This window comes from Monodelphis domestica, chromosome 6, assembly GCF_027887165.1.
Source record: "Monodelphis domestica isolate mMonDom1 chromosome 6, mMonDom1.pri, whole genome shotgun sequence".
NCBI classification, from domain to species: Eukaryota; Metazoa; Chordata; class Mammalia; order Didelphimorphia; family Didelphidae; genus Monodelphis; species Monodelphis domestica.
In genome coordinates this window covers 130,727,507-130,755,350 of record NC_077232.1, presented here as the reverse complement: position 1 = coordinate 130,755,350, position 27,844 = coordinate 130,727,507, and the positions used below count along the sequence as shown (strand labels likewise).

At 35.2% G+C, this 27,844-nt stretch overlaps 1 protein-coding gene across 5 annotated transcripts in view; it reads left to right on the top strand.

The window, feature by feature from the left end:
- Window positions 1-27,844, top strand: part of ATP8A1 (ATPase phospholipid transporting 8A1) — a 284,236-nt gene that overhangs the window by 140,532 nt on the left and 115,860 nt on the right. For all 5 annotated transcript variants that reach the window (XR_008912864.1, XM_007496505.3, XM_056802573.1 and 2 more), the window contains 4 exons: window positions 1,544-1,613; window positions 6,781-6,865; window positions 8,019-8,158; window positions 27,465-27,603. Coding sequence is in view for 4 of the 5 variants with exons in the window: in XM_007496505.3 (XP_007496567.1) it covers window positions 1,544-1,613; window positions 6,781-6,865; window positions 8,019-8,158; window positions 27,465-27,603 (434 nt within the window). In the remaining variant the exon portion in view is untranslated. The remainder of the gene's footprint in view (window positions 1-1,543; window positions 1,614-6,780; window positions 6,866-8,018; window positions 8,159-27,464; window positions 27,604-27,844) is intronic.

Here is a 27,844-nt window from a genome sequence, read left to right as displayed (position 1 = left end):
CACACATGTCCCTGTATACTTCTGGCTTGAAAGGCAGTTCACATTATTTTGATGCTCATTTTGCTAGTAGAACCCTCCCTTCCTATTGGCCATGGGCTTTTGGTTGATTTTTCCTGCACTTATATGGGATTGAGGAAGTCACTTATCCCTTCTCAGTGTATTTCTTGATCAGTACTGGCCTGGTCCAAGCATTAGATTTTGGGTCCAAACATTAGGAATAGAAATGTGGGACCTGGATACCCTGCCTCCCATTCAAATAGCCATTTCAGGCAAAAATACTTTTGATAATGTTCTTAAGGGTAATCATGTCAGTGCTGGTAATAACAATTTACATCCATGTAGCATTTTATAATTTACAAAGAATTGCCCCACAACTATCAGAGATCCCAAATGATCTTTGCAATGATGGTGCTTTGCTTCAATACCATTGCCATTGCTCCTGCAAAAAGAGAGGAAAAAAAAAGAACAAAAGGATAGAAGCTTCTCTGAATTTGATGTATTACCATCAAATAAAAATATCTAAAACAATGTATTAGTAATTTAATTTATTTTAATGAATTTTTATTTTATTTAATTAATTATTAATTGTAATTAAATGTAAAAGCAAATTAATATTAATGCAATTATCAATGTGTGAGGTAGACTGCTATACTGAATGACTAGAACATAGCCAACTAATATCAAAACAGTTCTTGCTTATAAATGGAGTGGGGACAAGGGAGGACGAAATAAACAGAGGTTCAGTTGAGTCATAAATGGACCTTTTTTCCAGTCGTGGGGAAAGAACATGTAGGATTCCAAATGAAGGCAGAGCATCTTTTTTATGGTGCCATTCTATTCTCTGTGTAATTTGCTGTCTCGTCATTGATGCATTGAAACATTTTGTGCATTTGGCAGGCAGTTTTCATTAAACTGTGCTTATCTATATCATCAACCACAGTGATGAAATGTTTGCTCTTGATAGCTGAAATTCATTTATGTAAATTAGATTTTTCCATGATGCTAGTGGGCTGCCTCCAGTTACTGAAAAACAGGATCGTTTTAAATGTCCAAGTTCTTGTTTTAAGGGTCAGTAGTTCACTTTATCAGTGTTTTTATTAAAAATTAAAGGTAAATGGATTACATTTCCTTTTTAAATACATTCTCTTTTAAACATTCAATTCATCTACTTATGATATTAATTTATTGGATAAATATACCAAATCTGAAAATGCTGGGCTAGAACTATCACAGGGATTAAGTTTTTCCCCAGGAGCAGCATCTGGGGAGGTAACTTAACTCTTTCAGGTCACTAGAGGACCATTTTCTAAATTATTCCTCCTAGATAGTAAATTGCACCTTAGTGCCCTGAAAAAGTTAATGTTGCTTCAACAAATGCCTCACTTTACACCTGGAGAATAATTTGTTTGTCCGGAAGGATGTGGCCCATTATTGGTTCGAATTTATTTCTGCACTGCGAGTATTAAAGTCTGTGATGCATGGCAAGCATTTCTATGCACATTTTGGTATAAGTGCACATTAAGAAAAGCCTCTTTTCTTTCAGCACCAGAAAAAGAATGTCAGTGATTGTCCGCACTCCATCCGGGAAGTTACGGCTCTACTGCAAAGGAGCAGTAAGGTTCTATTTTGCATTGTTAGAGTTTTGATTTATGAGCGTTTATAAATGCATATTCTAGGAAAATAGGAAAAAATTTCCATGATGAAAATGTAACACAGATGTTTAGCATGAAGTCGCTGACATCAACCCCCGTTGATGCTTTACAGTAATGTTATCCAGCCTCTTTTAGCGAAATGAGGGGTTCTTTCTACATAAACTTCATGCTTTGAAGAATTTGTGCTAGGTTATTTTTTATAATTCACTTTTTAGTACATAAATATTAATGTTTATGTTGTAAAATGTTATGTATAAAATTTGAAGTCCATTTAAATTTGGGTTTTTTAAATTACAGATATGATGGTCGATATTAATAGTATCTTTATGTCTTTTACACACTATCAAAATGAAAAGCCCTATTTTAGTCATAGTTATAATCTAAATATTTAGAAAAAAGGTCTTCATCTGACTATAATTTTACTTTTATTGATTTAACTATAACAGATTTGGGGTTTCTGGGTTGGTTATGTTAAAATAAGACTATAATCACATACATAGCCTATGAATTTTGCTGGCAATACTTTGTCACTCAATTGAAGGATTTGTGATTTCACGAATATGGATATTCCTTTCACCATGCAGATAGCAACTCTTTGCACAAATAAACAGTGATCATGAGTTAGAGGAGCTAAAAGAATCAATGGCTGCCTCTGAGCAGCTCTGCATTATAACTGAACCCTTACTTAAGAGTTTTTAAAGATGAGTATTATCGAGATTGTATTCTGCTCATGCAGGCTTCAAAAATGTGGAAACAGTTCTCTACTGTATACTGAAACAGTACTTTAGCAACAGGTTCTTTATAATGTACATTGGAGAACTGAAAAGACATCATTCCATGTCTTTTCCCTATCTAAGACCACAAGAACAATTATTATTTTCTTTTTTGAACTGTTTTTCCAAGGATCCTATGGAAATATAGAAAATGGAATTCCAGAACCTTGCTTTGAAACATACTCAATTTGAAATTGAGGTTCAAAAGTTCATGATTTTTTATCTTCTTGCTTTCTGACATTTGGTTACCTATGAAACCATTGATTTCTATAAAATATAGATGAATATTTTTAGAGATATCATTTTGAAACTTAATTTTGGGAAGATTTTGTGGTATTTTTCATGTGTCATTTAGTTGGCTTGGTTTGATAATTTCTTTGATTTCTTATGTGATAATTTTTTCAGAAATATAAATCTTGTTACAAGGACAGGTCAGAAAGTCTATCAGTCAAAACTCATTTATTAAAAACTTATTATATGCTGGGTACTGTACTAGGTAGTGAAAATACCGAGTTGTTAATATTCTCTCTATATATTTTCTAAAACAAGATGTCTTTGATAGGTCACTCTTTAGAAGTGAGATATTCTTAAGCTTTCTGGCATAAAAAAAAATTAATGTGTCAGTCTCTTTAAATTACTTTTTAAATTCAAGATTTGAAGCTGCCTACATCTGAAATCTCATATTTCATGGTCAAGAATTTGTTCAAAAGATTTCAAATTCATGTCAATAATGATGATAATTTTAAAATATTATCTTTCATGTCAGTTCCCTATCTCCTTTTCCCTTATCCTTTTCTTAAGCTTGGCATGAGTGATAGCCAATAAAGTGAGGAAGAATCTTATTATTTTTTAATTGTGAAGAGGGGAGAGAAAATGTACAAAACATCTACTAAGATGGAACCCCAATAACTTTTTTTTAATATATATACGAGGCTATCTCCTTAGTGAAAGTGGATGCAGATGAGACATGGTCATCTTCTTGCTGTGTGTAAGTGATGGTCACACTCTCAGAGGTTCATCCATGGAAACACTGTGACTATCAGTTCTTTTGAAGTAGCATATGTTTCTTCAGTAGTAATTTTGGCACAGCTTTCCCATTGTGGTATATAATGGCATGTGATTATATTCTTATACTATCAAGGCTTCACAAATATGAGCATCCTGTGAGGTCTAAAATTTCTGAAGTATATTCTTTTTTCCCATTATCTTTTTCTTGCAATAGTTCACATTAGTTCCATTCAATATCTTTTTGTCAAGTTCCTACTATATACAGGAAAGTTAGGTGACAGAGTGGATCCTGCATCAAGTCTTGAGCTAGAAGAATATAGATTCAAGCCAGGGCAAGTCACTTATCCCCAATTGCCTAGCCCTTGCCCTTTTGGCTTAGAATTATTACTAAGATAGAAAGTAAGGGTTAAAAGGGAGAGAGGGTTTACTATGTTCAAAACTGTATTAGTCACTGGAGATAATGACAAAAATAGTTTACATTTTTCTTGGGTTATGTAAGGCACAGAAAAATAAATGCAAAGTAATTTTAGATGACACTTTTTTTCAGTTATCAAGCATTTATTTTCTTTTTACTCTCTCCCACACACACACACACATACACACACTGGAAGAGGAAAAAAGCAAGTCTTATAACAAACATGCAAAGTCAAGAAAAACAAAACAAATTCCTATATTGGATATGGACAGAAATGAATAATATATTATTCTGCATATTTAGCACATCAGGAGATGAGTAACATTCTTCATCATTGATCCTCTGGAATTGTGGTTGATTATTGCATTGATCAAAATTCCTAAGTCTTTCAAAATTGCTCATTTTTTTCAATATTATTAGAGCATAAATTCTTCTCCTTGGAAAGAGAGAGAGAAAGTGGAGGAGAAGAAGGAAAAGGAGGCTAGCATTTTACATAGCATAAAGCACTTTTAACTCATTTGATGCTTAACAACAACCTAATGAAGTAGGTAGTGTTATTCTCTCCACTTTAGAGATGAGAAATTTCTGCTCCTCTTCACCTCATGTGCTCCTCAACCCCACGTCTTCCTTTCCTTCAATCTCTGATGAAGAGGGAACCTTTCTCACCCAGATCCTGTATCCTCCTGTCTTCTCTAAATGATTGACTTGCAATCATCCACTTTCTATCATCTCTCTATTTATTTTTCCTTTTCTGTGGCCAATCAGCACACCCAAGCCTCCCCAATCTCTTTGCATTCCAGCTTCCAATTTCATCATGCCATTGAAACTGCTCTACAAAGATGTCAACCACATATTAATTGCAAAATATAATCACTTCTTCTCAGGCACTCATCCTGCTTCACTTTTCTCCAGCATTTGGCATTGCTGCTCCCCTTCTCTTTCTGGGTTCTCTCTCCTCTCTGTATTATCCTAACAGGACTCTTTCTCAGTGGTCCCCACTTCAGTCTGGCCTTTCCTCAATGTCCTCTGCTGATTCATGGTCATGGCTGTCATGCCCTTCCCTGTGAATATTCCCCAAAGCTCTGACCTCGTGTGCCTCCTCTCTTTACACATACAAAAACACTCCCATCTCTTTCCTTGTTGTTCCTCATGCCCTCTTCACTTTTGCTTTTTGTAATCCCAGGTTCCCTTCAAGGGAAAGGGAAAAGAATTAAAGAAGAAGGACAGAGAGAAGGAGAGAAAGACTAATATGTACCAGGCATTGTGCAAAGCATTTTATAAATATTGTCTCATTTGATCCTTCAAGACATCTCAAGCACCTTTCCCATTTATTTATTAGTGCTACCTTTCAAAAGCTACATATTTTTCATATATATATATATGTATTTATATAATTTGTTATGCATGTATTCCTATACATCTATATGCATGCATAATATATACATACATACATGCATGTTGTCTCTTCCATTTAAAAAGTATCTTTCAGAGCAAGAAATATTTTACTTCTTACCACATCCTACCCAGACCTTCACACCGTGCCTGGCATATAATAAGTACTAAATACATGTTGATTATTTGATTATTGGACTTAAACTGCCAATTTCAAATATTATTGAAAAGAACAATTTTTATTGTTTATAAATATTACTTGAAGTAACCTGGTGCAGTGGATAGAGTACAGAAAAACCTGGATTCACTTCTCACCTCTGAAATATTTTAACTGTGTGATCATGGACAAGTCACTTATTTTCTCCAAGTCTTAAGCAACTCAAAAAATTATCTACTAAGTTAGAGATGGAGCATTAATGGTGGCAGTTCTTATATTCATGAAACTGATCTATTACCTTAAATAATATTTTAAATATTTGAAAAATTCTTATCCTTTTCCCCATAACTTTGTAATTAACATATGTCATTACCATTGAAGATTGTGTTATGTTTCTGAATACTCTTAAAGCTGGGGAGTCAGCTAAAAGCTAATTCTATTTAGAGATAATATCTTGTATATAAAATATTTGGCCATAGTATAGACTATTCTCTTTACCTTTCCTACCTATCAGGTTTTTTTTTTTGTTCAGTAAAACTTTAAATTTATGGAAAAGATTCCTTCAGTTTTTAAAAGGCCTTTACCAATTTCATTCCAAATATTAATTGCCTCCAGAGAAAGGAAATTAATAAACTATAACTTTTATTCTTGGGAGGCAGCCATGAGGGGAAATTGTCATTCCCCATTTCCCTTGTCTCCTCATCCTACCATTGAGAAATGAAAAGAAATTGATAATTGGGACCTAGAGTATTCCATCTGAGTTGAGGTCACAAGGTTCTGTTTCTCTCAAGGGCTGTAAATCTAACTCTATTAGTCAGTTTTCAAATCTCACCTCTGAGACTGGAGCCCCAAATGGGCAGTACTTTTTGAGAAAGTAATTTCAGGTAATAATTTATTGGGTCTTGGTCTAATAAAGCCTACGTTAAAAATGCCATGTACTGAAATTCTTAAAAACCAATAAACCTAAGCAGAAGAATTAACTAGAAGAATATGACTACTACTACAAAGAAAATATCTTAAATAAAAGCCACTACTAATATTCTGGGAACCCACAAAAACAACATTATTTACCTAGATTCTGTTTATTTGACATTTTGGGTTTGTGGAGCCCTCCAACAATGTTGGAATAAAGATCAGATTATCAAGATATGGGGCCTTGAGAAATAGAATAATTAGGAAGCAAATTAGAAAGACTAAAAAATTCACATGAAATCCTCTTACCTTTAGAGGAAGGAAAATGCTTAGGCATTAAAAGTTAATTCTCAGAAATGTGTTTATTTTGAGTGCTGTTTTGCTATGTTGTTGCTTTTATTAACACAAGATCAAGTAAAATTGGCTCACTTAATTAAGTAAATGATGATTTTTTTATCTTTTATATTGCAGGACACTGTAATTTATGACCGTCTGGCTGAAAGTTCAAAATATAAGGAAATTACTTTAAAACACTTAGAGCAGTTTGCTACGGAAGGTGAGCGTAATAAAGTGTGGTTTTTAAACTCAGGGAAATAATTTGCCTAATTTTTGATGATTATTTGAATTATTTACTAATGTAACTTTCAGATTCTTTAAAATCTTGATTATGGTTAATAGTATAGTACAGGCAAGCTCAAATAGTTCCATTTATTTGACTTAAACCACAAATAATCAATAATTTGCTTTTCCCTCTAGTCTTTTTTTGCTTTTTGGAAGGGTATTTATAATTGACCATCAAGATGCATAATATTTGCATTTGAAAATATTAAGATTAATCCTTAAAAGACATTAAATCTAAGGAAAATATGTATGGGAAAGTGGATTATAATAATATACAGCAATGAGGGAATGAGTGTCTTAATGCAGTTTGAGTGAGGTTTGGGATGGGGATGGTGGAAATAACTCTCATTTGCCATATCTGTTGGGAGGGTGAAGAAGCCAAGGAGCACCTGGTTCAGGATAGTCCCTTACCCCAGCCCTGGTTGTTGGGCTCAGGGTTCCTGGTCCCAGGTCTTGCCTTCTATGTTCCCTAAGGCATGACTTGGGACGTAAGGGTGGCTACCAAGACTATCTGTCCTGGCCCCTATCAACTCCTGATGTTTCTATAGGAAGAAACAAGCATGACTGGGAAACAGAGGACCCTAAGACAGAACACAGCCCATTTTAACACATGAGGAAACTGAGGCTCAGAGACCTTAAAAGATTTACAACCTCCTTCCCCCTGATCTAGTTTGTGCTGAGTTTTCTGATTCCAAATCCCATGCCTCCTCCACAATTCCAAACTGCCTTTCTTTCCTAGGAAAGGATGAAAGATTTGGGATTATCTAATTTGAAGAAAGGAAACCTAGTAACAACCTATTATTGAAGTCACTATAATAGGGAGTAATTAATATATGGAATCTTTCTTGGTGTTGAAAGTTATTAATTACATATTAAGATAGGCAACCAACCCTAAGTGTAAAATCTCTTTTCTTAAAAGGACTTTAAAAATCCTCCTACTCAATTAAAAAAAATCTCATCTACGTGATTTCAATTTATGTTCTCCAAATAAATTCAGCTCTTGTAACTAGTCACTAAATAAAAAATTTAAACATTACAATCCCCAAGAAAACCACACATTTAGCCATGGGGTATGTTGATTTCTTTAGGGTTAAGGACTTTGTGTTTTGCTGTGGCTGAGATTTCAGAAAGTGATTTCCAAGAGTGGCGTACGGTCTATGAACGAGCTTCAAGTGCGATACAGAATAGGTTGCTCAAACTGGAGGAGAGCTATGAGCTAATTGAAAAGGTAAGTGATGGATTATTTTACCTTTTATATCAAGAATTTTTGGCATAGAGAGAACAACTTTCCTGGGGCACTAGAAAACTTTTGCTTAGAGTAGATAGAGTCTTCTCAAATCTAGGTAAAAATTAATTTTCCTGCCTGATGGAATATCAGCTGAAATCTATTTAAAATCAGATATTACATTATTTCATATCCTTTCGTTTCCATAGACCTAATCTATGCACTAAATGACCATTCTCCTAAGATATATACAATTTCCAAGCTATCCTCTTTACCTTCATCCTTTCTCCACCATTGCAAGCAACCCTTATGTAAAATTTTAAAAGAAAATCTCATTGAACCTTATTTGGGCAATTTTATTTCATCATGCTAAATCCTCCACAAATATAATCTAATCTGATCTTGACAACAACCCTGTGATTCCTCTGTTTATGCAGATGATAGATTATCATTATCACTATTTTACTAGTGAGGAAACTGAGGCAAACAGGGTTAAGTTGCTTGCTTAGGGTTAAAAAGCTCATAAGTGTCTGAGACCAAATTTGAACTCAGTCTTACTGACTTCTAGTCTGGGTCTTTATCTCCTGAGCCACCTAGCTGCTTCTCAGTGCCCCATGACAATTCTTAAAGATTGTAAAGTTGTAGAGAAGGTGCTGATTTGCATTGATTGGTAAGTGTTTCTCACTGGGAGCCCCTTATACCAATGAAATTATAGGACCAGTCCAAGTACAGAAAATTCTGTATATAGTGTCATGTAGATATTTATGGGCATATATATAATTTGCTGATCTAGTTACTGAAACTCAGTGGATTTTTTCTATTACTCTATAGATACTCCTATAGCTCAATCTTCTATAATTCCATTAATTGTTTTTTAAAAGCCATTATCTTCTATCTTAGTATCAATTTTAAGATCAAAGAGTGGCAAGGACTAGGCAGTCAGAATTAAGTGACTTGCCAGATCACACACAGCTAGGAAGTTTCTGAGTCCAGACTTGATACCATTATATTTTATTATTTTGTTTTTTCAGATCAAGTTCATATTATTTAAAAAAAAACTTTTGGTATTGTTTTTTTTTCAAATTTCCCTCATTATAGAAATCTGAAACAAATCTACCCCACCTCCCTTGCTCTCTGCACCACAAACAGAAAAGAACACTCTCTCAGCAGCAGTGAAATATAGTGCCATTAGTCAATATTTCAAGGATCTGTGATTTTTATGATGTTTGTTTTTAGAAATTATTTATTCTTATAGCTATTATATCTCCCTCCCACTGTTCCCTTTGATTAAAAATGAAAAGAAAACCCTCATAATAAATATGCATCGGAGGTGTCAAACACGTAAAAGCCACATTAAAATATCATTTGGATATAACTAGTTAACAAAATAAAAATCCAGTGGAACAAAGGGCATTTTAATATCTGGTTTTCAAAAGGCCTTTGTCTTGGAGTCAGGATGACCCATCTTTCAAATCTGACCTCAGACACTTATTAGCTGGGTGACTCTGGGCAAGTCACTTAACCCTGTTTACCACAGTTTCCTCATTTGTCAAATGAACTGGAGCAGGAAATGGTGGACCATTCCATTATTTTTGCTGACCAGATGGGATCACAAGGTGTCAAGACAGAAAAAAACAAAACAAAACTCAACAACAAGAAGAGATTGTTTTATATAGCTTAACCACCCCTAGTTTCTATTTGAGTCTGATCCCACTGTTCTAGAAAAACAAATTCCCCCTGTGAACACATCTAAAAATCCATATTTTCTTTTGCATTTTAAATTTATCACCTCCATAGCAGGTAGTGGATAGCAAATCTCATTGTTCTCTGGTCTCATCATTTATCATTGCATTGATCAAGATTCTAAAGTTTTAAAGTTGTTTTCTATATAAGGTTGTCAGTAAATAAATTGATATCTTACTTCTGTTCATTTCATTCTATATTTGTTCATAGAGATATTCCCATCTTTGTCTAAATTTCCTTTATTTCTTATGGTACAATAATATTTTATGACATTCCTATATGTCCAGATCATTTACCCTTAATTTCTAGTTGGCAGCTATGAAACAACTGCTAGAAATATTTTTGTGGATGTAGAGGTCCTTCTCTTTCTTTGATCTCTTTGAGGTATAGGCATAAGGTGAAAGATTCACAGTTTAGTGACTTTTAAGGCATAGTTTCAAATTGTTTTCTAGAATGACTGGATCAATTCACAGCTCCACATTGGATTGGTTTTCCTTCCATCTCTGTATAACTCAATCCTTCTATGATTTCATAAAGCAGTAATTCATTATGAATTACTCTGACCAAAACATTCACCACTAAAGGCTCTTCAAACTAAGGTAGTTTTTCTCCCTTTAATAATAGATTTCAGTCCATTGACAAGCTTTTCTCACTTAGTAAGATCTATCTAAAATGTTGTATTCCATTTAGATAGCATTTGAGAATCCCAAGATCCCATCTGTACCACAATAAATCATCTGAATAAAACTTTGGCCCAAGAATCGGCTGATAGGTATGTCTGTTTAACTAGCTAAATACAAAAGTAGATAGATATAAAATAAGTGAAAGTTTCATTTTTACCTAGAAAAGCATATTTATCAAATTCTTATTTCAAATTGGAGAATATATAGAAAATCCTGTAAGAGACTCAGTAAAAGAACAATTGATAATAATTTATGAGAAGATCAAAGTTAGTGGATTGGATTTTCCAGCTTAAAATATTTTGAGAAATGAAGAGTTATGGCAAAACCAGTCTTATGCATCTCTTTTCCCCCATCCTTAAATCAATGTTCGGCATATTGTCCAGCAGGTGGTAGTGACGAGTCATCTTGATATCTACATTCAGCTTGAAGATCCCTTGAAATGCATGCTTGTAACAGCTAGATCCCAATTAGGACAAATAATGAATCCCATGCAGTAGCTGCATTATTCAAATCCACACTGCATATTTCCATTGGGCTGGAACCAATTATTACATTTTATGTAAATCTAACTTTGAATAGTACAAATTTGAATATATTTGATCACTTCGCAGGATGAACTGTTTTCATGGGATGAAGTAGTCACATTAATAAGGATCTAGTAGTAAACCTGACTTAGGAATAAAGAAGTCTCCTCATCACCTTTGCCTCTGATTTAAACCAATAAAAATAGGAGACTGCTTTTTAATTCTTCTTTCTGACACAACATACAGCGGTGGGGTACAAGCAGGCTCACAGTCTCAGAATTTTAGCCCTGAAAAGGGCTTTAGAGAACATCCCATTCTAATTCCCTTGTTATTCTGTGACCCAGAGAGTCTGAGTGATTAAATTAAAGTGAATCAGCTAATTAATGTCAAAGGTGGAATTAAAACACAGTTATCTGGCTCTTGGTCAATTGCTCTTTCCCCTTTGCCACAGAAAGGACTTTTCTTTTGGGTCCAAATGAGGAATAGGACTCAGCACTTGTCCTAACCTTGAAAATATCCTGGTGTTGTACTGAATTGCTACCTGCTTTGCTAATAATATGTGCTATTTTCTTCCTGGCTTAGAGACCTCTAATGGCTTAATTAAGAGTATGTAGCTGAAGGACGTTTCAGCAGAATTTTCATTGTGTTCTGTAATCATTTAAGGTTAATGAAGCAATAGGACTAAAATGGTAACTTGATAGAATTAAAACTTTTGTCAATTTTTTTTTACTCCTGTTTACATAATTAAGGGAGTGTCCTGGACATTAACCTGATCAAGACATCTAGAAAGCCTCCTACAGTTGAGTTTGGTCATGCCAGCCTCAAGACACCCCTTATCCTACCTAGCCAATTGCTTATGGTGCCCAAGTGATCTGTTAATTATTGGGCTGACTTAGATCTTTATGACATGTATTGTACTGAAATACTCACTTTGAAACTATCGGACACCAAATTCTGTCTTGCTTACATTACTATATTTTTGGATGATCTTTTGGAAAATCAACCTGATTTGAGATATTTTGACTTGATTTTTAAAAAATGAGCAAATAAGCTAATGAAAGACCAAATTGTTTCTCTGCCATATGTGTAGAGAAAAACAAATATATAAATTATTTTTGAAGCAATATTGTGTTTTGCCTCAAAAAAAAACTAGATTTTAATCCCTCTGAATGCAATGATAACTTCACACCTGATGTGGTTTCATTCTATTTTGCTTTTTGGCATGTGATTTTGGTGATAGTTTTTTTTATTGTTTTATATAATAGATAGTAAACATATATAGTACTAAAAGAGTGCAAACTCCACCAGCCTGGTATTAGGTAAAACTAGCAGTTCATTTTTGTTCGTTTATTTTGTTTTTAAATGTAATCAGAGCATTTCTATCTTTTAAAGTAGTCATTTTTCATCCAGGCTGAAAAATTATCTAATTAGATCAACTGGGAATTTAGTAAGAATTGGAAATTCATTTCTTGGTGCATAGAATTATTAAATTCTAGGGCTGATATTTCAAAGATCACTTAATCCAAACCCTTATTTTAGAAAAGAGAAAACTAAGCCCTTACCTCCCCCTGAGAAATAAAGCAACTTGTCCAAGATCTACTCAGGTTGCAAAACAAAGTTAGGTTTCGCTAGCCAGGTCCAACTCCTTAACCAGTGCTAGTTGCCCTGAACCACCCTGTCTCTACCTTTCCTTCTGTGTAATCATTGGTTCTACTACCCAAAGCTCCAGTTTGGGCTCTAGTAGTATAATTAAGAACTTTTAAGGAAGTTGTAGAAATGTATAACAATGACATGTTCTAATATCTTATTTGCCATCTCAGTTACATAAGCATCTTCCTTGATAACAAATTTAGGACAAAAGATCAAATTTATTTGAAAAGCCCTAAATCATTAAGTAACAAAGTTGATGATATTATGAAAAGGGGAAGAAAGAACTAGAATTACCATCAGATGCGTCATAGTTGTCTTGACCCAATTTGAGAAGGAAAACGTCAGCATGGCAGTGTGGTATTGTGGACACAACAACACTTTGAGTCTGTTTTAGTCCCTACTTGAGAGAATTTGCAGTTGTCTCATTCTTTCAAAGGGCAAATCCACCCTTGCTTTTTTCTCTTAACCTTCTCTGTAAAATGTCAACGTAACTTTTTTTTTTGCTTTTACTTGAATTTATTGGAATCAGAACTTTCTAAAAATGCTTTTTTGGATGTGGTGGTCAGTCAACATTGTGAAAAGCAAAAGAATCTCATTTGCAAGAAGAATCGTGCATAAATTGAGAAGTGATACATTTACTTCATTGTCCCCAGAGGGATGCTTCTTCCTTAAGCTCATAGACTCTTGAAGTCCTTTTTTTGATCTGTTGCTTATAGAATAACATTATTTACTTTAGAGCCACTTAATGATTTTTGTCCCAATTTTTACTCAAGAAAAATGGGAATAAATACATCTAACCCCTTATTTTCTCACAAAGTTTCTCTTGGAATTCATGGCATGAATTATCTGACCTACTCAGAAGTTATTTTATCATTACATACACATACAAATATGTGTATGTATATTTTTAATCTCTATGTAAATATATATTATACAAATGTTAAAATATATGTCATATATATATATATACACACACACACATACATGTGTATATATATTAAAAGGTGGTTGTATTCTGCTGAAACCAAAGAGTTCTTCATGTTAGTTTTCTAAAAGAAAGTTAAACATAAAAATGCCATTACCACGGTAGCACTGGGGTCCCTGCAGAGTAACTAATATGAGTGCTAACATTTGTGAATGCAATCTTTGTGTGAGTTACAGAGAAGATAAAGTGAGATACAATCCCTCGTAGTCTTATGGTCTATATCAGTGGGGTCAGACTCAATAGAAATTGGAGCCACTAAACCCCACATAAAAGATCCCTGCAGACTGCCTAGTGAGTTAGAAAAGCCACATATTAACATTATCTGTGTTCTATTCTGTTTTTATTTATTTTATTAAACATTTCCCAATTACATTTTCATCTGGTCCCACCTACCAAATCATGAATATGGCCCTGAAGGCTGAGAGTTTGATACCTCTATTATCTGTTGGGAAAATAATTGAAGTGACAAGTCTTTTGGGCATGGAGGCTATTTTCTCATTTCAACATGCTATGCTAAATCAAGAGTTCTTGACCTTATTTTTGTGTTATGGACCCCCTTTAGTAGTATAACAAAGTCTCTGGGCACCTTCTCTGAATTTGTCAGTTGGTTCATTTGTGTCTGACTCTTCATGAACCCATTTGGGATTTTCTTGACAAAGATCCTAGAGTGGTCTGTCATTTCCTTCTCTAGCTCATTTTATAGATGAGGAAACTGAGGCAAACAGGTGACTTACCCAGGACACACAGCTAGTAAGTGCCTGAGGCTAGATTTGAACTCAGTAAGAGGAGTCTTCTTGACTCCAGGCCAGAAATTCTATCCACTATACCCCCAATTGCCTTCCTTTCAGAATGTTTTTAAATGCAAAAAAATAAGATGTTTAGGATTACAGGGAAACCAATTGTATTGAAATTCAATTATCAAATTTTTTTTAAACAGTTTATAGCACCCAAGGCGAAAACACTTTCATGAGATAGAATCAGCTTTGATCATATAACAAATGAAAACTTTTGAGGGTTCCCTGTTTTTTAAAGAATGAAGTTGTTAAAGGATCGCTCTATTGCAAATATAAATAGCATGGAAATAGGTTTTGAACAATGATACATGTATAACGCAGTGGAACTGCTTGTCAGCTTCGGGAGGGTGGGGAGGAAAGAGCAAGGAGAGAGAGGGATCATGAATCATATAATTGTGGGGAAATATGCCAAATTAAAAAAAAAAGAAAAATAATAAAGAATGAAGTCCCAAATCCTTTTATTTTGTACTGTAAGGCCAACATGTTTGCCAAACTAATTTGGGTAGGGTGTTGTTCCACCTTAAGCATCTTAACCAAACCATTTCCACAAGAAGAAATTCCATATGTTCATGCTTCCTTTCCTTGGTCCATGAAATTTCCTTCTCTCTAAATATTACAACTCCGCCACCACCATCTTTGCTTATGAAATCCTGCCTATTGATCGAGGCTTAGCCATGCTCCTTGAAGGCAGCCACTGCTTCGTGTTTTCCTTCTATCAGTGCCTCATAGTATCTTCTTCAGAGTGGTCTTTTAATAGATGTACATTGCTCCTGTCTTCCCTCTAGGTTTATATGACGCTATTCTCTTCTACATATCTGATCTCTCCTCATTCTCCTTTGCTAGACCTTTATCCAAGTCTTGTCAACTAATCATTGGTGTTCCATGGGACTCTGCTCTATCCTGGGCCCTCATTTCTTCTCCTTCCATACTTTTTCATTTGTTCCCACATATTCCATGTTCATCTCTTTGCTGATGGCTCTTAAATCTACTTATCTAGCCCATACCTCTCCACGGGGAAGCCTGGCCAAAATGGCAGAGTGAGAAATATTTTTGCTAGCTCACTCAACACACCTCTTCCTTAGCAACCCAGAAAATCAGACTAAATTCTGATAGAGAAAGCCTTCCCCCAAAAAGTCAGAAGGAATCCCTTTTCTGGCCCCAGACAGCTTAGAGAGACAGGGAGATCTGTAGACACTCAGATGGGGGCTGGCATTCAGGACAGAAAGGGACTAAAACAGAGCATTAGCATCATCCTTGACTCCTTTCTCTCTTTTCCCCTTTCACCCCATATCCCATTGATTGCCTAGGACTGTTGATTTTACCTTTGTAACTTATCTTATATCCATTTCTTCTCTCCTCTGATATTGCCACTGCCTTGAAAGTTTGACATTCAAAGCCCTTTCTAATTTGCCCCTTTCCCTCCACCTTTCCAGTCTTCTTATCCCTCATACCCTGCCACATGTCCTATAATCAAGTGACACTGGCCTCCTTGCTGTTCCTCAAAAAAGCCCCTGACACAGAGGATTTTTACTGGCTTTTTCTCATGCCCGGCATGCTCTCCTTCCTCAGCAATATGTACCTCCTGGCTTCCTTGGCTTCCTTCAAGTCCCCACTGAAATCTCACCTTCCTAGTATAAGCCTCTTCCAATCCCCATTCATTCCAGTGCTTTTTCTCTGTCAACTTTTTTCAGATTTATTTCGTATAGTCGTGTGTGTGTGTGTGTGTGTGTGTGTGTGTGTGTGTGTGTGTGTGTGTGTACTTGGTAGTTTGCATTTATCTCTCCCATTAGACTGGAGTTTGTTGAGATCTGTCTTTTATCTGTCTTTGTATCACTAGCACTTAGCATAGTGCCTGACACATAGTAGACATTTAATAAATGGTTGTTGACGGACTTGTTCCCTCTCCTTTTCCCAGTTATTCTGTCTCCCTTCTCTGTCAGTTCCATCCATCATCATACATCTCCCTTAGGATAACATTTTAGTTTCCTAGCCTACTTCATGGGGGAGGTGGAGGAAGGAGGGCATTTGCTTTCAGCATTTAGGTGCTCCCTGACAGATGGGATAGGATTAAATCTTTTGGTCAGTGTTGCTTCCAGCCTTGGATGTAGATGACAGTTTGTGAAATGGTCAGAGGAACTAAGCTACTTGGGATTGTGGTATTTTAAAAAATTAATCCATCCACAAATCTTTTATATTTAAAATGCCTGTGAATTGAAAAAAATTTGGTAAGAAGTAACCCCCCCCCCCGGTACATTTTGTACATTTTGATCCTTTGATAGGAGATGATACGTCAATCAGTCCATCAGTTAACAAATATGTATTAGGCACCTATTCTGTGCCACTTAAGGTGGTGACACTAGATAGAACACCAGACCTGGAGTCAGGAAAACTAATCTTCCTGAGTTTAAATCCAGGCTCAGATGCTCACTAGCTATATGATCCTTGGCAAATCCCTTAACCCTGGTTACCTCAGCTTCCTCACCTGTAAAATGAGTTAGAGAAGGAAATGGCAAACCAATCCCAAACGGGATCACAAAGAGTCAGGCACAACAGAAAAATGACTGAACAACAAAATGGGCCAGATACTGTAGTAGGCATTGGGGACAAAAAGATAGTGTGAAAATCTCTACCTTCAGGGAACCCCAGTCCATATTTATAATATAATATAATATAATATAATATAATATAATATAATATAATATAATATAATATAATATAATATAATATAATATAATATAACATAACATAACATAACATAACATAATATAACATAACATAACATAACATAATATAATATATAATGTAATGTAATAATAAATATAATAATATAAATAATAAATGTGTTATATTTATAATCTATAATAAATATGTTTTTATATAAATGTATAATAAAATGTATAAAAGTAAATATGTAAATGTAATATAGAATAAATATAATAATATAAATGTAAATAATAAATATGTTATATTTATAATCTATAATAAATATATTTATATAAATATATAATAGATATAATATATAAAATATGTAAATAAATGTAATAAATACATATAAAGATATAAAACAGATACTTAATGACTAGGTAGGGGTTTGGAAGGGAAGCACTAACAGCTGGGGAGAGAAAAGAAAAGATTTCCCACAGAAGGCAACATCTGAGCCAAGGCTTAAAAGAATGCTAAGGATAGAAATGAAGGAGGAAGTGAATTCCAGGCACAGTACAAAGCCAGAAGAAAGGCATGGAGCTAGAAGAAATGGAGAACTATAAATGAGGAAACAACCATAGAATGACTGAAGCACAGTCATAATGCTGATACGGTAGGAGGAGCCTAGGTTGTCAAGGGCTTTAAATTGCCAAAAAAAAGAGTTAATAGTTGATCTTAGGGATTATGGGAAGGCCCTGGAGATGGGTGAGTAAATAATGACATCATTTGATTCACGTTTTAGGAAAGCATTTTTGCAGCTTTCTGGAGGATGGAATGAAGTCTTGGAAAGATTTGACTCAGGAAGTTGTGGGTTGTGTTTATCAGTGATGAAGTTTAAGTTGCAATGCTAAGTGCCTGAAAAGACAGTATTGCCCCCAGAAAAAAAAACAACAACAACAACAAAAACCAAATATATATATAATATATATTATATATAAGAGGGTTAGGTTTGTGAGGGAGAGTATTGATTTCTGTTTGGGAAATGGTAATTTCAGTTACCCCCTTTGGGACCCTAGAAAGTCTCTCTTCCCCTATTCAACAAAAGAGAACCAATGTCCTACCAGGGGCAAAACTGATACACCCAGGAAGATTGCAAAGTCTCCTAAGCTGAGTTTGGAAAACCTGCCAAATGACTAACTTGGAAAGCAAACTTGATACATTAAGCAAGCCTTGTTGCGAAAGAAAAGGAAGACAAATCACAAGTACATTTTGTATAAGTTGGATGTTTTTACTGTGCTACAGTTTATGAATATAGGAAGGATCCGTGATTTTGTCAGCAAAGGGAACTCCCAATGTGGGAACTCTCCATCAGCAGAGGTCCCAACCTGTCTGTGACTTGGGGAAATCCAAGGGATTTGTCGGAGACACATAGACATTAACTGACTTGTCCAAGGTCACAGAGCCAATGACAGCAATGGGATATGAACCCAGGTTTTCCTGACTTTGAGCCAAAATGCTATCCAGTCTGGCGTGCTACCCCTTTCGGCCAAAAATAAGTAACATTTCCTTTCATATTATTTACATTACTGTTGTATAAAGTGTGTCTGTGTTTTCTGAGACTAAGTACCTCCTTGATGTGGCACAAAATAGATCAACCTTGTTCAGTGTAGAGATGGAAGAATCTAGTATTTTAAACATGTGGCAGAGTCTTAGATTAGTAGATTCCACGTGAGATATAAAACCTAATGAAAAACAGGACTTTTTCTTGCACGCATGTGACAACTAAACTCCCCCTGGCTTCTATATTAACAACAGAATGCTTTTTTTTTTTCAGATAAAACATAACCGTTCTTCTCCTTAGGGACTACAAATATCACTTCTCATTTGTACTAAAACTAGATGAAAACTGGTTTGAAATAGGAGTTGCATGGAGAGACTTAGCACTATAAACTTGTAGTAATTTACTGCTTCATTTCAATTGACAGTCAGGAGTATTTCCAGCTCGATCAGAAGGAAACAATAAGGCTTCTCACAGTTGGAGGAAGCTTAACAAAAAGACAGCTGAGGACATTGATGCATTCGAGCCACACTTGATCCCATGCCCAACAACTACTGCTGCTGATACACTACATCTGCCTGGCTAACAAAGCTGGCTAAAAATGAAAAAATTTTATTTTGATATTAAAGAGAAACTGCCCATGTTGTATTTCCATCTATAAAGTCAGGGGGAACAAAATCACAGATCTTCAATTCTGTTCAGCAGGCACTTCATCAGAGCCTGTCTTGTTGCAGAACCTGTACCAATGACTGCATGTATTCAAATTCACAGTATGTGAAGTAATATTTATACCAAATGGAAATATGCAGTGCAAATTCAAATAATGGAGCCACTAAAGGAGATTTGTTATTCACACTTATCAGGAACCCAGCTGTACTTACTGCTTTGGGGAATCCAAAAAGAAACACACACACACACACACACACACACACACAAAAAATCCTCCCCACCCTCGAGGAGCTTACATTCTACTATGGGAAAATACTTCGAGTTAATATTGACCTAGCTAGAGTAGCTTCCTGATGGACTGGACTTTTTTCTTATTTTTATTTTTTTTTAACCCTTACCTTCTGTCTTTGAGTCAATATTGTGTATTGGCTCCAAGGCAGAAGAGTGGTAAGGGCTAGGCAATGGGGGTCAAGTGACTTGCCCAGGGTCACACAGCTGGGAAGTGTCTGAGGTCAGGTTCGAACCCAGGACCTCCCGTCTCTAGGCCTGGCTCTCAATCCACTGAGCTACCCAGCTGCCCCCTTGACTTTTTTCTTTTGACTTCTTGGTGGAGTTATCTCTAGAATGTTCATTCAGAAAGAGAGGTCAGTCAAAAGGGATGGAATGAGTAGAATATAGGCATGTATACAAGTTACGGTCCAAAAATTTTCAAGATTAGGTAATTGAGAGAAATCTAGGTGAATAGTAGTAACAGACATTTGTATAATGCTTTAGAGTTAGCAAAAGTACTTTAATATATTTTCTTGCATTTGAATACTGAACAACATTTACATTGGTTGGTAATTCCTCATTATACAAATAAGAAGCTAATGATCAGTCTTCTTGATTCTTAAATTTTCTCATTTTCTCATTTTCTCAGCTGTGCCCTGCTGGCTCAATAGATGATAAGTTATATGTGTAGAGTGCTTTAATATTGGGAAATCATATATTATACAATATTGAAACAACATCCCTGTGAGGTAGTTAGTGCAGATAATTATTATTTTTATTAGAATCGAAATTTAATTCTTGTCAATTTCTTTTTTCTTTCTTTAAACCCTTACTTTCTGTCTTAGAATCAATGCTATGTATTGGTTCCAAAATAGAAGAATGGAATGGGCAAGGCAAGAAAGTTAAGTGACTTGTCCAATCACAGAGCAAGGACATGTCTGAGATCAGATTTGAACCCAGGACCTCCCATCACTTGGCCTAACTCTCAATCCACTGAGCCACCTATCTATCACCTACTTAATAATTTCATTTAGAAAATTGGTGCATAGAAGAATGGAAGAAAAACTTGCCTGTGGTCAATTAGCAAATGACAGAGCTGGGATTTGAACTGAGGCCAACTCAACCTAAATGCAATCTTCTTTCCAGGATGCACTCTGCTGCTTCCAAAAGAAAGTATAATAATAATACCACTTCCTTCCATAGAACTTTACAAAGCACTTCCCTTACAGCAACCATGTAGTTCAGATATTATCACTCCATGAAGCAAGGATGCCCATTATCACTATTATTTAATTTATTTTATTATTATGTGTATAATAATTAAATCTATTAATAAAACTAATATTAATAATGTATTAGAAATGTTAGCAGTACCAATTAGATAAGAAAAAGAAATTGAAGGAATTAAAGTAGGCTATAAGGAAACTAAACTATCACTCTTTGCAAATGGTATGATGGTCTACTTAGAGAATCTTAGAAAATCAACTAAAAAGCTAGTAGAAATAATTAATAATTTTAGCAAAGTTACAGGCTACAAAGTAAACCCACATAATTCACCAGCATTTCCATATATTTCCAACAAATATTATTACACCAGATTTAAAGAGGCTCAATTGTGTCATCTATAAATAAAGGAGTTTGACCAGACTTTTAAGGTAGCTTGCAGCTCTAATCTGTGATCCTACATTTTTCTTAAGGTTCCCCAGCTAATTGGTGGTAAAGCTGTGTAGGGACTGAACATCAAAATGACAGGGCAGCAGTTGTCATGTACCTTGACAAAGATATTCAGATAATTGGGATTTGGGACCAGAAACTAAAACCCTGCATTAAGAGATCAGGGCAAGACCCTTCCTTCACCACACTAGTTGTCTTCCCCCAATTGTTCTCAACTGTATCAATGTTCTTCTCAAACTGAAATTTCTACAGCTTTGTATGTCAATTCATGCTGTCCCTTCTGCATCTTTTAGTGTTGTGTGAGAGAGTGGGTCTTGGGTTAGTAGATAAACTTCTAAGAAATGCTTGCATCCCTTAAGTTTTGTGGTGCAAGCATTCATTGTCCCAATTTTTCTGGTATTATGTCCTGGTGTGTAACTGGACTGTTCCTCTGAGCATCTTGTTATAGACTATATTATAGACCATCTAAGCATTTACAGCGCTTTGCTTTGAATTTAAGCTACATTAGCTGGTTAAAATAATAACTTTTGTGGGTTTTTATAAATTGACATTTTAATTTATATATTATGTCAGTATTGAGTAAATTTAATTTTTTAAAAATTCTTTTAATTAAGCAATATTTAAAATTTTAGTATTTCATAATATTTCATAGTATTTCTTAGTCAGAAGTTGACTTGGCATGCATGTGTCCCAAAGTCTTGTGTGGTCTGTAACTAGGAATTGTTTTGCTTTGGAGACAGGACCCAGTACAGCCAAAAGAGGATCTAAGCAATGTTGATGTGCCCTGAATATTCAGCATTGGGTCACTCATGACAGAATTTAATCTCCCATCACTGGAGAGGTAGACCTTTTTATTTTAAAACATGACCACATGTAAGGATCTTAGTATCAATAGAATTAAGGCAATGTTTCAGAGAGAATATTACTTATAATTCAGTTCATCTGGAAAAAAAGACCCGAGAGTTTTAGTATGCTTCGAAGCTCAATGTCTGTCAACAGTGGGATGCCAGAAAAGCTAATAAAATCATTTAAAAAGTTGTCAGGTACAGAAATTGAGAGGCAGTAATGCCAGTTTAATTTGTCCATGGCAGATTATGCTTGTAGTATTATATTCCATTCTGGACCCCATAATTTAGGAAGAACATTGAAAGCTGGAAGTTGTCCAGAGAAGGTGATCAGGAGAGTGAGAGGCCTCTAGTTCTCACCATGTAGGAATTGGTTTCAAGAAACAGTAAAGTTTGGTCTATAAAACATTATTAAGCAAGATATGATAAATATCTTTAAAAAATTGGAGAATTTTCTTGTGGGGGAAAAAGGATAGGTGTATTTTTCTTGATCCCACAGTACAAAAGTAGGAACAGTGGATACAAGTTGTAAAAAAAAATGCATTTTGGCTTGAAGTAAGGGAAAAATTCCTGACCATTTGAGATACTCAGGAGTGGAATGAATCGCCATCCCTGAAGGTCTTCAAACAAAAACTGGGTTGTTGAACTCTTTTTTGAGGAGTTTCCTTTTTCAGTTAGACATTAGATTAAGACAAAATAGCCATTGAAGCCCCTTTCAACCAGTTGTGATAGTCTGTGACTGCATGATGTGATCTATCTGGGATAAAACTGAGAAGCTATCATCTCCTTATTCTAGGAAGCCACAACTCCCTTAAATACATTCAGCCCACAATTATACTAGCCAACTAATGGAGAATATTCTAGTTTTTTTTTCTTTATTCTCTATTTCTGATTTTCTCTTTCTTTTAAATTCCTTGAAGGACTTTTTTCCATCTTTAAATCAAGATGCTTTCATTGTTGTAGGCACTTAATAAAATTTTGTTTCATTGAATGTTTTCTTTTTTTTTCTAGTATTTACTTACAGTTTCCTCTTTTATTTCATTTAGCTTTCCCACTCATTTAGTATTTAGGAATAGGACATCATTAGTCCTTTGGTTATTCACCCATATTTGAAGCTAGAAGAAACCTTTTAAGCATTCCTTTCTCTGTGTTTAAGGATCATCACATTAAAGCCATGTTGTAGTTTAAAGAAATGGTTACGGCTTAGTTTTGTATTTTTCTCTTTTTCATTTCTGGGTAAATACCAAACTGGTGTTTTTGCAGTTTAGAATAACTTAGTCACTTGGAAAAAAATTAACTACTATGGAAATAGGTCATTTTGAGAATCTGTTACCTAATAAAATATATATTGTTATTTTTCCAAATAATCTGTAAATCTGTCATAGGACCTTCTGCCATACAAGCATTAAAAACTCAGCATGAGGTTATTTATCTTTATTAAGTTGGGAAGTATAATTTACATGTAATATGTCCATTTCCAAATCTGCATAAATTAAATGAATATTTTTTAAAAGGTAATTAGATTAGTTTGGGGCTTTCTGAACCAATAAGTATTTTAAATGAATTCAAACATATAACATCAACTATTCCTGAACCTAGAACCTTTACAATTATTGATGCTTTGGCGTTCTAAAAATAAAATTAGGGTGGTTTGGATTTTGTATGTTTTTTAAATTATTTTTATTCACAAATGCTATGGGGATTTTCGCATGTTTCTCTACTCACTGAATACGTAATTCCCATGGTGCCCATTAGTAGCCATCTGTGTAAGGTAATATGTATTTCGAATGGAATTGATTAAAGCATAAATGCACTGTTGGTATGATCAGGGAAAGGAGGCAAAGTTCAAATCTTGTCCCTAATGCCCATTATGGAATTGTAAACAATGGTTTAAAATGTGAATTTCCAGATTCAGCACAATCTACTATTGAAAAATCTCATCTTAAAATAAATAATACCTGACACAAAGGAATAAGCATATAGGCTTTCTACTAAGCATTTTATGAGAGAAACTCTTTAAGTTAACCAGTCAATATATGAAATACCTACTAGGTGCCAGTCTCTGGGATGCTAAAAAAGAAACACAAACTCTGCTCTCAAGAAGCTTACAATCTAGTAGGGGAAAACAACATCCTAAAGGAAGCTGAAAAGGAAGGGATTGGTGGGAGGAAAGAAGATACCCAGGTTTGGGGAATGGGGGCAAGCATGATGAAATTGAAAGATGACCAAAAGGGTTCAGCCAGGTAGAAAACAAAGATGTGGTAGACTGAGGCCATTTCCATAGGGCAAGGGTTTAGAGTTCATGGTCCCAAATTACAAGAGCAGAGGCTACTATTAAGGCATGAGGACCAGGGCGGATTGGATTTTGCAGGATAATGATATAATAGAAAGTAGGTGCATATGTTTTGCTAGACGATGTATATTTGTTTAAAGAATTATGTTTTATCTTCAGCGTGGTGGAATGTAAGAAAGAGAGAAAATGACTGTTCGTTAATTGAAAAATGAACCAATATAGAAAAAATGAAGTAGACTCATGCAATTTTCAAGTGCATACTAGCACCATTGGGAGGGGAGAGTCATCTATTTGTCATTTCCAGAGATATAGTCATCATTATATTATATGTGAATCTGCTGGATTCTTCTTAAATCATCTAGTTCAAACCCTTCATTTTATAGAAGAGAAAACTGAGGTCAAAATATGCAAGTGACTTGTCTAAAGTCACACAAAGGAGCAACAAAGCTGAAATGCAAACACAAGTCTTCTAACTCCAGTTCTAGTCTTTGTCCTGCCAGCTTGATAGGATGTTGGACTTGAAGTCAGAAAGACCAGATTTCAAATCCTGCCTCAGGCACTTAATGGTTGGGAAGCCATTTTGCTCATCTCGGCCTCAGTTTCTTCATCTATAAAATGGGCATGATAATATCATCCACTGCACAATATTGTTGTCAGGATCAAATGAAATAATATATGTGAAACACCTTGTAAATCTTAAAGTGCTATATAACGCTAATTATTATTCATGGTAGTATCAGAATTAGTATTTCTACTTGTGTGTTCCTTCCTAACATGGAATTTCTAACAAATCATGTTAGAATGTTGTTTCCATTTTAATCTGAATCTTTGTTTACTTATCTCTGCAACCTCCCATCCATAACATACAGCTCTCTATAGAGATATAATAATATAGATATGTTTCTTTTGTATATCTCTTTCTTCTTTTGCATCAAATTTCCTTTGAAAGCAGGATATGTCTACCATTTTGTTGTTCTTGGAAAGGGAAGAATTAAATTTAATCTCTAGCTTTCACAGTAGTTCAATCTGGACAAGTCATTTAACCCATCTTGATTCAAATGATAACAACACTTATACAACCTCCCTCACAGGGCTACTTTGTACATTTTAAAGCACTATAAAAATGTGAATTATAATGAGTATTGAATGAATTATGATTTGGCACTGAATTTAACTGGGAATTTCCAGAAAGACAGGCATGTTTTGGTTGTGATTACCTATATGTATTAATATGAGGAAGGAAAAGAGAAAAGAAAAGAAGAGAAAAAAGGAAAAGAAAGTAAAGGAAGGGAAGAGAAGAGAAGGAAAAAAAGGCAAAGCAAAAGAAAGGAAGACAAAGGAAAGGTAATGTGAGGTAAGATGCTCTCAGTGATGACTGTGGGCTAGTACCAAGGCTCTTGTCCACAGGATCCTTCTCTCTCTCCACTATGGACGGAGGGAAGGTGCTGATCATGGTTTGATCCATTGAGAACATTCTTCCCACTGGTTCTCCTTCAGGGAGTCTTTTTGTTTCACCAGTCTAGTCTGCCTACTTCATAAGTTGGACAGCAGTTAGTGTTGTAAGTGGCAGGTACCGAAGGGTCCCTTCTCCAATTGCCACCCTCAATTCTTTTAGGGTATGGGCTGGAAACAATATCATTCCTCTGGGGATAAAGACAAATACCTTCCCAATATTCGATTTAAGGAGAAATTTGTTACATGAGTTCATAAAGTACACCAAATAACAATGGATTGATCTGGACTGTTCCTTATGCCTACCATGAATTTCTTCTTCATCTCTCTCTCCCTCCCTCTCAAATGACCTTTTATTTTATTTTCTACATATATATGCCCCAGGAAAACATTAATTACTCAGATGAGTATTGTTCTCATCTCCATCACATAGGAACTACTTAATGTATATTTACTGATTTTGATCATTGTTCAAATGGATAATTCTTATCGTGACTTCTGTTTAAACTGAAGATAGGATATTAAATCAGTAGCTTACTAAGAAGATAATCTGGGGAGGAAAGAAAGGATCAGAAGAATGGGTGATTCCTGTGTTAGAGTAGAAAGAGCACTAGCTCCAGATTAAAAAGGTAGGCATTTGAATCTAGTTTTGATACACTCACTGCCTGGAAGAATGGGGGTACATCCTTAACTTTCACTTCTGCACCTCAGTTTCAACATCTGTAAAACAAGAGGGTTGAACTAGATGACCTCGGAAGCCCCTTCCAACTCTAAATCCATGAACCTATGCTATCTCCCAGGGAAACTGAACCACCATAAGCATCAATCTTCATGACTTCTGGTGGATGTTCTCCATGGTGATTTAATAGCAGGGAACTGGTGATAAAACAAAGTGTGTTTCTCTGTGCGCACATTTCATGATCATCTTGAGACAGATGTAAAGAAACTGCTACAGTACCCTGAGCCTCTGACCTATCACCTTCCAGGTGTGTGGGGAAATGTGAAAAATACATATTGATTTCCACTCAGAGACTAATGTTGTCAATTTGCGGTTACTGCTGATATTTGTTCCTCATCAAATCTATTTGTATTATTCCCATAGTCTTCCTGGTGTTTGCAATAACCTCCAATTGGGGAACATCTGCAGACATTCTTATTTCCTTGACTGCCAAACCATGCAGCTGCTCCTGCTGCTCCCATCCTCTCCACACAGGCATCTGTTTCAGTTCCTCAATAGCTACCGACCCAGCTTTAACTGATTTCCAACTCTCCCCATCCTCTCTCTGTAGGGTAGCAGGAATTAAAAGGGAGACCCACAAACTCAAGAGTCTCACTGTATGACTCAAGGAGCCATTCAAAACTCAGAGGTGCTTTATAAATAAGCTTCAATAGGTTTAGCATCTTTTACAGTGACCACCTCCAAAGTCAGTTGATTATCTTTTGAACTTTGAGTCATGTAGAGGATATAAGAGAATTCTGAAGAGATGCTTCCCTCACCTGAGCTTGTTCAATGTTTATTTCTCTAGAACCTTCAACTCCTTGGAGCCACAGCCATTGAGGACAAATTGCAAGATCAAGTGCCTGAGACCATTGAAACTCTAATGAAAGCGGACATTAAAATCTGGATCCTCACCGGAGATAAGCAAGAAACTGCCATTAACATTGGTAATCCATTGCAAGCACTGAATCTCCATCCTTGTTTTATTTTGTTTTGTTTCTTTGAATAAAAATGGGGGAAGGGATGAGAATTTGAAGGAGTGATTCTATTTCTGGCTGACTGGCTTTTAAAAATGGAGTGACCACAGCCAGATTCTGTATTATACAGAATTATTATATTCAGAATTATACAGTCATATAAATATATATATAATTCAGAATTATACAGTTATGTATATATATTATATAT